Below are 10,736 nucleotides of genomic sequence, written 5' to 3'. Positions count from 1 at the left end.
TAAATTTATTAATTTTCAGGACTGAAAATTGCAAGAAATGAAAATTATTTTAATAAATATTAAGCGGTTGTGCTGCCCTTTGGTCAATCATTCAATCCGAAAATTGCTTTTTTTATACAATTTCGTACTACAAAAAATTACAATCTATTAATTTTAATATTATTATTTACTGTTTATAAAAAAACTAACAGGATGATGCAGTATTTTATGTATTAACATTAGCACATTCTTATTGTTAGATCTAAAATTTCAAAGAAAAAAAGTTAAATTTTCATTAATTCATGTTATGCTTAATTTATTACGCAATTAAATGAAGAAAAAAAACACAACATCATAATTAGATGGATAAATTAGCTTCACTCAAAGTTGATTTTATTATTTCCAACCCTTTTACTAAATATATAAAAGATGTATTACTTAATTTTTAATTAAATCGTTTGCTAAAGTAACTTATTAGATAACTCGTATTATTTTAAATGATCAATCTGAAGTACAAGGACTGCATTTTATTGGCAAAATAATCGCAACGTTATATTGGATCAGTTTCGCTGCAGTTGAAACTGAAAATGAGAAATTGCCAAGCGGCAAAAAAAAGTATAAGTGCATTTATGACAATTGTCCGGTGAGCGTATAACCGGCCCGATGCAAATCCGGTCGAAAATCGAGGTCGAGAAATGAAAAGTTGGAAGTTGTCGGACTTAAATAATAAAAAAACAGTACGGTTGACCGCGCGCACCTGCCGGTATGCGTGACACGCGTGCCGCATGGCAAATTGGTGTGCGCGACACCCACATGGAGTGTGAGGCACGGAAGAAGACACGCACATTCTTGGGCGGTTTGTAGACCAACGGGCAGCAGGGTCATTGGGGCGCCACCTCCTGCGCGGCTTTTTTGGCAAACGGCTCCGGGTATAAGAGCAGATTGGAGCCGTGCACCTGCAATTAGTCGCGTCCTTCCTCTCGAGCAGTCAGCAGCAGCCATGAGGATAGTGCTCTTGTCCCTGTTGGTCGGCGCCGCCGTGGCGCTGCAGCCGCACATGCCCGCCGACGTGGCGTCCAACGAGGTCCTGCAGAGACAGATGGCCGGAGACTCGCTGCTCTCGGACATCATGAACCAGTGTTTCCACAGCCTCAACCTCGAGTCCATGACCTGCATGCGCGTCCGAGTGCTCATGTACATGAATCAGCTCCTTGGTGAGTCCAAAAGTTGCACAAAAATGATAAATTTTAAATTAAAAAGTGTCAAAATTGTATAAATCGAATGATTTTGGAGGGAATTTTTTTAAATTGCTGGACGAAACAATTTTGCTTAATCATCTCAGATCAAAAATGTACTTTTTTAATAAGTTTACTTGCAAAATTGGCATTTAATTCATTTTTTACAATTAATTGATTACAATATTAATTTCTTTTTATCTTCTCAATATGAACATTAATAATAAAATATGGTTCAAACTTAAATAATAAACTACTGAAAAAAAAAAATGTCAATTAATGCTTTGCTTCAAAGGAATTTATGTATTTTTATAATTTTAATTAAAATTTCTTTAAATTGATTGATTATAAAAAAAATTATCCAAAGGCACTAATTTTTTGATGATATATATATTTTTTGTCTTAGTAATTAATTATGCAAATTTATTCAGGGTCGAACCAGGGCCGTCAGCCGCAGTTCCACCCACACATGCTCGAGCGCAAGGACAACGGCCCCATCCCCGACGCCGTGCCCCGCGACGAGGACTCGATGACCTCTGACGACAAAATTGACGAGATGATCGCCAGCCGCGTGGCCAGATACGCCAGGAGCCACGTGTTCCAGATGCAACTGCCCGAGACCCTTTTCCAGAGCGCCAAGCTCACCTTCAACCCCAACACCTTCGACGTCGACTACTCCTTCCCCGCCCCCACCGCCCGCATGAGCAGAGGAATGGCTGAAGGTAAACATTTTAATTAATTCAATTAAACCAGCTGAAAAAGTAATTATTAAATTAATCCCGCCCAAGATTTTTTGCCAAGTTAATTAAGATGAAATTAATTTTCTTTGATTAAATTTTCATTAATTTAATCACACAAAATATTCAGGAAAAAAATAATCTATAAAAGTTAAAAAAAGGCAATTCTTATTTTCATTAGTTTAATTTAAGATTACCATTCATGATGTCTTAATTGAAACTATAACACTTAAAATAATAGTTTGACCAAAAAAAAAAAAAAATCATTAAAAGGTAGAAAGAGGAACTCTTTTTTTAAACGAAAAAAGCTAATAAATTAAAAAAGGAGTTTAGAATTTTAAACTCAATAGTACAAATATTTTCAAAAAATTAATTTTCATTAAAATTAGCCCGAGGAATCCTGAAGAAGAAACTTCTGCTGCCCGTCCTGCTGCTGCTGAAGCTCAAGATGAAGGCCCTGATGCCCATCCTGGTGTTGGTGTCGAGCATCAAGGCCGTCAAGGCCCTGGTCATCAGCAAGATCGCCCTGTTGGTGGTCGCCGGCTTCGTCTTCCTGCAGCTGTGCAAGAAACTTGGCGGCGGCGCCGCCATGATGCCCGGCATGATGATGCCCGCCGCCCCCGAGATGACCCCCGCCCCCCCGTCCGCCGGCTACGGCGCTCCCCCCATGCCCTACTCGGCCCCCTCCGCCCCCCAGAACTCGTACGGCCCCGCCGAGAACACCTGGGAACCTTCGGCCGCCGCCTCGTCCAACTCGTACAGCCGCGTCTACGACGCTCACCAACTCGCCTACAAGAGCTACTACAACCCCCAGGGCGACGCCACCGTCCAGCCCCAGCAGACCGCCTCCTCCTCTTCCTCCTCCGCACCTCAGCAGTAATATGAAATTAATTATCCTTAATTAGCGCTTCCTTTCGACCAAGTCAATCAACGCTCAAAGACTTTTTCCTCCGACTGTACCTTTAATTATTACAAAACGCTGTACTTGCATTTTTTTCTCCACTTTTGCTGTGCAGAAGTCTTACTTAATTCTTGATTTAATTAATTTATTACCTAATTTATTTATATATGTATAATGACGATCAAATGTAAGAGTTTAGACAATAAAATTTGAGAACTGACAAACTGAACAGAGAATCGCTGAGTTTATATAAAGAAAAAATACCTCTGGCTACTTAATTTTTCAGTCAATAGTATTTGCAAATATAAAAAACTAGTAAAAAAATTGCCTAACTGAAATAATTAAATTTTTGAATTACCCACAATTTCTGCTTCAATAAAATTGTTGCCTCTTATTATACAAATTTTCATCTGTTGCATGTAAAAATTGGTAAAAAAAAACTTTTTCAATTTTCTGTTTAATGAATGGAAACTAAATTGTAACAAAAACTTAATTACTATATTAATATTTTTGACCACCCAAAGTATTTACTTTCTTCATCCTCTAACAACTAAAAGTAAAATTGCCCTGTTCAGATTTAAAAAAGTATCTTAGCCAGCCAAGTTTGAATGAAGCTGTTTTTAGGACATAGAAAATATCTGAAAATATTCATCAATTTAAATAGTACATTGTATTTAAACTTAATTATGTTAATTGTTTTTAGACCAAATAATATAATTCTTTTTGATTTTATATATATTTATTAGTTCAAAAACTAGTAAATGTACATTTAAAATATTAATATGTCAAAAATTTGTCCATTGCACTCTTGATGACTATTTTAGTCTGCAATTTTTATTTCTTTGAAAAAAAAATTAGCGATTTCTTCTGAAGTGATTGAAAAAATAGATACCATTTTAAAAGTAAAAGCTAAATGGGTGAAATCGGGGTGAAATATAGGTGATTAATTTTAATTGCTGTAACAAAATTTAACATTATTTTATGGTTGAAGTTGATTTTTTAATTAGATTGGATTTCTCAATAATACGACAGTTAGTGAGCAATTTTATATATCAAAAGTCAAAATAGGTGAAAACCGGTGAAAAATTAAAATTACATAATATAATAAATAATGGTTTTAATGTATGAAAATAGCGGAAATAGATTAATTGTTTACTCAAATGAATGAAAAATAGGTGAAATAGGTAATTATTTATCACAAAGATAATTTTAATTTTGATTCCAAATCCAAAATTTTAACCTAATAAATTATAATTAAAGGCGTATTATTTAGAGCAAGAGGTACTTCTTGATTTAAGCTGTAATTCGTATAATTCAATGCATTGGAAATGCCGTCAAGTTGTCAGTTCCGAATCGATCAGGTTGGCAGCAGTGCGCAATCGAAAAAGAAACAAAAGAGCATCGCCATCAGCGATCTTTCGCTGCGTAAGTTTACATCGCAGGTCGAGCCGCTTTTTGCCGAATTCGCGCCCCAAAAGCAGCCGAAATGTTATAGACGACGACGACTTCCCATCATGGAGTCCAACGACAAGGTAAATAAGCGAAAAGGGACGCGGGACGGGCCGCGATTGGGCGGCGACGGCGGCCGAAATCGCGGCACAGTTGTGCAAGATGGCACCAGCCATTTGTGCATTTTGCGCACGTGGGTGACGAAATATCGCCGAGCGCCGAACAATCTCGGCCCGGTCGGCCGACGCGTCGGCCGATTCGGCCGCCGCGGCGCGTCGGCGACGCCGACGGCGGCCCGAAGTGGCGCAAAACCGGTTGTTTACCGGCACTTCCGGACACCGCCGGAAATTCGAACGCGATTTCGCTGACCGATTTTCTTCTTTCCGCAGATTCAGTTCATCGACTTGGACGGAGTCGATGAGACTGAGTGCTCGCGCGTCCAGAACATCCTGTTCGGCGAGTGCAAGTCCATCAGCGTGCCGAGCAGGAAGCAGCAGCCGCAGCAGGTCCAACATGTGCCGCCGCCGCAGCAGCAGCAGCCGCCCCTGCAGCCGCCTCCGCCGCAGCAGATGGCTGCAGTGCCGCCTCCGATGGTCACCCAGGCCCAGTGGGACCCCCACAGGAGCCTAGGTGAGGGACATTTCAATCTCAACCTTGACCAATTACGTAATTTAAAAAAAAAAAAATTGGTTTAATAATTTTGAATTTTATCGTATTAATTTGATTAGACTAAAAATTTTCTGTATTATTATTTTATATAACATTAAAATTTTCAAATTGTGTTAATTAAATTCTGCTCAGCTTTTATGGGGCTTTCTTTGTTTCTGCTGAGATCAGCTTGCTGGCATTGCGAGAGAAGCTGACTATGTGCAATTCTTTCAAATTAAATTAGCAGCGAATTGTAATCTTATCTTGCTTAGTTCACTAAAATGAGTAATGAACCCATTCTTAATCTTGAATGACTTTGATTTAATTTGTATACAGTAATGCAAATGATTTAAAATTCAATTTTAAAATTGACTTTGTTTTGCCTCAAGTTATTTTGGGGATTGAGTCATTTTAATTTTAAACCTGCAGCTTATTTCTTTGATTAGATAAGGTGCAAATTGTGATCTGCATTTGACCAAATGAAACAAATTTTAATGCTAAGAAATATTTCTTCTAGAATTTATTAATTGTTTAAATAATTGTATATTTTGATTCCATTTTTTAATTGTGATTTTTTTTATTTTAGAAATGGCACCAGCCGAGCAAGTTCCACAGAAGCCGATTCTGTACCCGGTGGTGATGTCGCAGGCCTCGATGGTGAACCCGTCGCCCTACTCGATGATCATTCCGAACCACCAGAACATGATGATCAACACGTACATGGTTCCGCAGGGCGCTGCGTACAAGAAGGACGACGCCTACGGAGGCTACCAGCAGCCCCCACCGCAGATGCAGCCGCACCCCAACTCGGCCCTGTGGCCGAGCTACTCGCCCTCCTACCCCAGCCAGCCAATTTACTACCAGCAAATGTACATGCCGCCCCCGCAAATGCAGCAAGAGATGCAGCCGCCCGCCGACATGTACCTGACACACCAGCAGGAGCCGCTCAACCTGGCCGCCAAGGAGCCCATCATCGTCAACACGGAGGCGTCCATCCTGCAGCCGACGGCGCCCGCCTTCCTGCCCAGCTACCATCCGCCCCCGCCGACGGTCAAACCGCCGGCGTTCAACAACAACAACCTGCAGCTCAGACCGACGGCGCCGGCGTTCAAGCCGCCAAAGCAGGAGGAAAAGAAGGAGGCACCGCCCAAAGCAGTTACTCCGGAGGTTCGTTCATAGATGAGATGATAATTATCCCACTGCCAGACTGATTGCAATTCTACGGTATCGGGAACAAACAAAAATTAAATATTAAAAATTATAAAACAAATTTATTCACATTTATTAAATCCAACTTTCTTGATTTGGCTAATTTATGTTAAATAACTACAGCTTATTCTAAGTGTGTTTGATTATAAAATTTTAATTTTTCCCTTTTAGGAGCCAAAACCAGTGAAAATGGAAGAACCCCCTGTCGAAGTAGCACCTGAACCCCAGCCCGAGCCAGTTGTTATTGATGAACCTCCACCGGTGGAAGAAGAAAAGGAGCCCGAGCCTGTTGTTGTTGCGGAGCCAAAAACTCCCGAACCGACTCCAGCGCCGCCTGCACCGGCCACAATGTCTTGGGCAAGAATAGTCCAAGCCAAAAACCCGCCGACCGATCCCGTTGCTGCCGACGCTGCCAAAACTCTGCCCCGACAACAGCCTGAGCAAGTTTCAAGCAGCGCAGTCGTCGAAGAGGAGAATTTCAGCCTCGCAGCCAACAACAATAACAACAACAGCATCAACAAATTCAGCAATCACTTGTCCGCTAATGCCGATGACATGTCCGACGATCCTTTCCTCTACAGACTAGGAGGTAAAAATTTAAATTTTTGCTGGATTTAATAATAAAATATTGTAAAATTTCAGAATATTTGTCCGCCTACGTGTTAGACCACCGCTCTTCGCCCCTCCAACCGAGAGGACTGACAAACCGTAGCAACTGGTGCTACGTCAACGCAACCCTGCAGGCATTGGTCGCGTGTCCGCCCTTCTACAACCTGATGCGAAACCTGCCTTGCAAGCAGAGGAACAATTCTAAATATGAGTACAAGTCCAAAACTCCCATTATTGACGCTGTGTAAGTTTTGCAAAATTGTATTTTTTCCTGTTTTGAATTAAATTTATTATAGAATGGAGTTCATGCAAGAGTTCAACAGCCTCCCTGCCGGCGCCAAACCCGCCCGCAGGGACAAGGTGGCGGCCCGTAAAGGTGACGACGTCGTCGAAGTGCCTCAGGGTCCTCCTTTTGAGCCCTCTTGCGTGTACGCCATGCTTGGCTCAATTCGCTCCGCCGCCTTCAAGGTGGAGGGTCGGCAGGAGGATGCCGAAGAGTTCCTCAGCTGCCTGCTGAACGGCCTAAACGACGAGATGCTCGACCTGATGAAACTGGTCGAGGGTCCCAACGCAAAAGAGACTTTGGTCAACGGCCAGGCCCACTCCCCTTCCCCCACCGCCAACGGCAACAGTGACCACGGCCTCTCTGAGGACGAGGACGCATGGACTGTGAGTTTTGAAATCATTTCACTTATAAAATTAATTAAACGCCCTGGTTTTTCCAGGTAATGAAGTCCAGAAATCGCGCCTGCGTGACTAGGCGCGCCGACTTTGGCCGAACCCCCGTCTCGGACATCTTCAGAGGCCAGCTTTGCTCGCACGTCCAACGCAAAGGGGACCAGCAAACTGAAAATGTGCAGCCATTTTACACCCTCCAGCTTGATATTGAGGTAATTGTGGAGTTAATTAATTATTTAAAAAAATCTTGAATTAAATTTTGTTCTTCAGAGAGCGAGCAGTGTGAAGGAAGCCCTTGAGCAAATGGTGGACAAGGACAGGTTGGAGGGAGTGACTTGTTCGCGCACTCACCAACAGGTAGAAAAAACATTTTTTTCATAAGAAATGCTGAATTTAACTTGTAACAATTTACAGGTCGAGGCATGGCAGCAGGTCACCCTGGAGGAACTTCCGCCTGTGCTGCTTCTGCATCTAAAGTGGTTCGATTACAAACTCGATGGCTGCTCCAAAATCATGAAGACGGTGGATTACACTGTCGACTTGAAAATTGAGAATAGTGAGTTGTTTAACCAAGTTTTAACATTTGAAATTGTAACAAAATTGACTTGTATTTTAGAAATCCTTTCACACAAGAAGAATAACTACAATCCCAAGCAGAAAATCTACAAACTCTTCGCAGGTAGAATTAATGAATTCAAAGATCCAGGATTAGTTTAAAACTGATTGAAATTTTCAGTGGTGTATCACGACGGAAAGGAGGCCTCCAAGGGCCACTACATCACCGACGCCTACAACTCGAACCTGGGCATTTGGGTCCGTTACGATGACAACCAGGTGCGAGTTGTGCCCGAGGCATTGGTGCTGCACCCGAAATCACCGTCTGTGCCATACATCCTGTACTACCGGCGCAGCGACACGATGGGCCAGCCCTCGGCCAAGTCGACGGAGCAACCGAGCAGCGCAAAGTAGAAAGAGTGGTTGAGCAGACTATTTTTCTCTCTATTCGGTCGGGCAAGACAGTTCCCCTGTAGCAAGAGTGGTTTTTTACATTAAATTGCAGAATCAAACTGTAAGAAGTGATCGGTTGATTTTACGCTGCTGTTGAATATTTGGGAGGAGAATTTCATTGCTATTCTTATGGTGGACTGTTTTTTACATGGAAAATCTACGGACGGGCCACTTGTGGACGGCGGAGGCTTGTAAATAGTGAGGGGCGCTTTGTTGAATTTTTTTCTTGTAAAGTTCTCCGGCGTCGGCAAGTGGCCCGTTCTAATTAACTGAGTAGTGCTACTGTAGATGGTACCGAAAGGTCCATCGTTGATTTGAGTGCCTGTTAAATGTTGAACGGATAAAATATATATATGCAATCCCACTTCCACTTATCTTCTTATCCAATTTTTTTAAGAAAATATTCTGGGGGTTGAATTTTACAAACCCCGGCTAGCATGAACGGCATGGTGTTGTTTTCCCGAGCCCATTTGTGCGAGTATTAATTTATTTTGGACAGTTCGAGGGCAAAAATGATGATTGAAAGCATTTAGCAAAAACACAACGGGCAAGAAGTATAAGTCGCAATTGTTAATAATTATTAATATGTAAAATCGATAGGTTGTCCTTGCAAACCGCACGATCGAGGCAAACGGCCGGAAACGACCAGAGATACAAAACAAAAAGATGAAAAAGTTAACAACAAATCAAACTGATCTCTCTCTAATAAACTCTGGCGTTTGCCTCGGATCGGGCGGCACTAAAAATCGCGCTCTCCGGAAGTTGCTTTAAAAGTCTTGTTGTGCCTGATAATTTGCCCTAGTTTTAAGAATAATCGCCCCGATTGAACGATTGTAATTTTTATCCCTGACCTGAGTTTTGTAAACACACGACCGCCTTATGTGTAGAGATTTTGAACTGAGATGCTTCTCAAGAAATTAATTATCACGATTTGGAACAAAAAATCGCTGCTTTTAATGATAATGCAGTGCATTCGCGTCTCCATTCATCGTCTCTGCTTGTGTCTAGCTGGCTAATCCCGAGCTCAAATAAAATAAAAAGATAAATCGTGGGGTCCCGAATGGTATGTTTTTTAAACGAAAGGGACCATTCCGAAGTTGAGAAATTAATTGATGTCGGTGTTTATAAGTAAGTTTTAGTTTTGTTAAATGTCCTGTCCTTAAATAATATTTTCACACGCGACTTAAATATTAAAATAAATTGAGTCTTTTTTGTCCTTAAATGGAATAAAAGGACCTCCGCTCTCGAAGTCGCTTATTGTATTCAAAGTCACATTAATTTTCCTAATTTGGAGCGACTTGGCTGATTGTCGGGCAGCAATTTTACACAACCTGTAAATATTTATGATTACGTATATGATTGAATTTTTTTGTGAATACACGGTGTATCCAATGATAACTTTGTTTTACTGCTGGTTTGTACATAGATTTTTACGCAGCTGCCATTGTTTTTCTTGCAATGATTTTGGCACTGATAAAAAGTATGCATGTTGTATTAATTAGCGACTCTCATATCCGGTTAGCTGCTGTTATTTTTCTATAAAATGCAACAGGAATGGAACCCATGTCGTTTCGCGGGATGGAAATTGTCGTGTTCTTTTAATTAACTATTATATAAATAATTATGTACATCAAATTGCTGCTTTTTTGTGGGGATGCGCGAGTGAGAGAAAGTGGTGGTGTCTTGTTAACTACTAACCATGAAAAGTACGAAAAAAAATTATACGAGCGTGGCCGATCCGCGCTTCTCTCGGTCTGTGAATATACAAATTTCCATCCCTCGTTTGTAATTTTTATCCTCCATTATATAGTCAAACTGCGAGAAAAAAAATATCACGTTTTTATTTTAACTGAATAGTTGTGGAAGCTGATTAGGTGGTAATAAAATTGAGTATCAAAGTAGCCGCGGAGTGTAAAAGTGTAACCGCGGCATGCGCATTCGTTTGGAGGAAAAAGATGGAAAATATAAAAAGCAAAGTGTTGAAAAAAAGAGTATTTTTCAATAAATTCTATGATGAAGCACAGTCGAAAATATACAAGTTGTTTTTGTTTTTTTCAAACGTTTTTATAATCCCTCAAAATGAGTTTCTTTTCTATAAACAGGTGAAAATTTGGGTCACCTATATGATTCAGACAACAAAGATTAATCCCGAAGTGCCTATAATCGCTCATTTATTATCAAAGTCGGTCACTAGTGCCAATATCGATTGAAGAGCGACAACAACAGACGGCAATCAACAGGTGACGATTGATTGCGCCGCCGAGACCGCATCGCGGACCACGC

The 10,736-nt window shown here is 41.1% G+C and overlaps 2 protein-coding genes across 3 annotated transcripts; both read left to right on the top strand.

The window, feature by feature from the left end:
• The first annotated feature begins 929 nt into the window (after nt 1-929).
• Nucleotides 930-3,088, top strand: LOC132204570 (uncharacterized). The gene is made up of 3 exons (XM_059633157.1): nt 930-1,193; nt 1,646-1,936; nt 2,341-3,088. The coding sequence occupies exons 1-3, from the start codon at nt 980-982 to the stop codon at nt 2,829-2,831; spliced, it is 996 nt and encodes a 331-aa protein (XP_059489140.1). The 5' UTR covers nt 930-979; the 3' UTR covers nt 2,832-3,088.
• Nucleotides 3,089-4,233: 1,145 nt separating this feature from the next.
• LOC132204325 (ubiquitin carboxyl-terminal hydrolase 10-like) lies at nt 4,234-10,485 on the top strand. Of its 2 annotated transcripts, none has more exons than XM_059632779.1 (11): nt 4,234-4,384; nt 4,691-4,931; nt 5,536-6,116; nt 6,330-6,747; nt 6,801-7,011; nt 7,064-7,436; nt 7,493-7,657; nt 7,716-7,802; nt 7,860-8,001; nt 8,062-8,124; nt 8,182-10,485. In XM_059632779.1, exons 1-11 carry the CDS (start codon nt 4,367-4,369, stop codon nt 8,412-8,414), a joined length of 2,532 nt encoding a protein of 843 aa, XP_059488762.1. In that variant the 5' UTR covers nt 4,234-4,366; the 3' UTR covers nt 8,415-10,485. The 2 variants fall into 2 exon arrangements, with proteins under 2 accessions (XP_059488762.1, XP_059488761.1); XM_059632778.1 differs by having other exon boundaries at nt 4,691-4,967.
• Nucleotides 10,486-10,736: the final 251 nt, after the last annotated feature.

Source organism: Neocloeon triangulifer, unplaced genomic scaffold (assembly GCF_031216515.1).
Source record: "Neocloeon triangulifer isolate White Clay Creek 2 clone unplaced genomic scaffold, ASM3121651v1 ptg000022l, whole genome shotgun sequence".
Taxonomy (NCBI): Eukaryota; Metazoa; Arthropoda; class Insecta; order Ephemeroptera; family Baetidae; genus Neocloeon; species Neocloeon triangulifer.
The sequence above is the reverse complement of the archived record's forward strand: the minus strand, read 5'-3'. Positions and strand labels throughout refer to the sequence as shown.

Coding starts and splice junctions, on each gene's coding strand:
- LOC132204325 (XM_059632778.1), top strand. Junction 4,968..5,535: donor TCTCAACCTTGACCAATTAC/GTAATTTAAAAA, acceptor TTTTTATTTTAG/AAATGGCACCAGCCGAGCAA. Junction 7,437..7,492: donor AGGACGAGGACGCATGGACT/GTGAGTTTTGAA, acceptor TGGTTTTTCCAG/GTAATGAAGTCCAGAAATCG.
- LOC132204570 (XM_059633157.1), top strand. CDS start 980: ATGAGGATAGTGCTCTTGTCCCTGTTGGTCGGCGCCGCCGTGGCGCTG. Junction 1,194..1,645: donor GTACATGAATCAGCTCCTTG/GTGAGTCCAAAA, acceptor AAATTTATTCAG/GGTCGAACCAGGGCCGTCAG. Junction 1,937..2,340: donor GAGCAGAGGAATGGCTGAAG/GTAAACATTTTA, acceptor CATTAAAATTAG/CCCGAGGAATCCTGAAGAAG.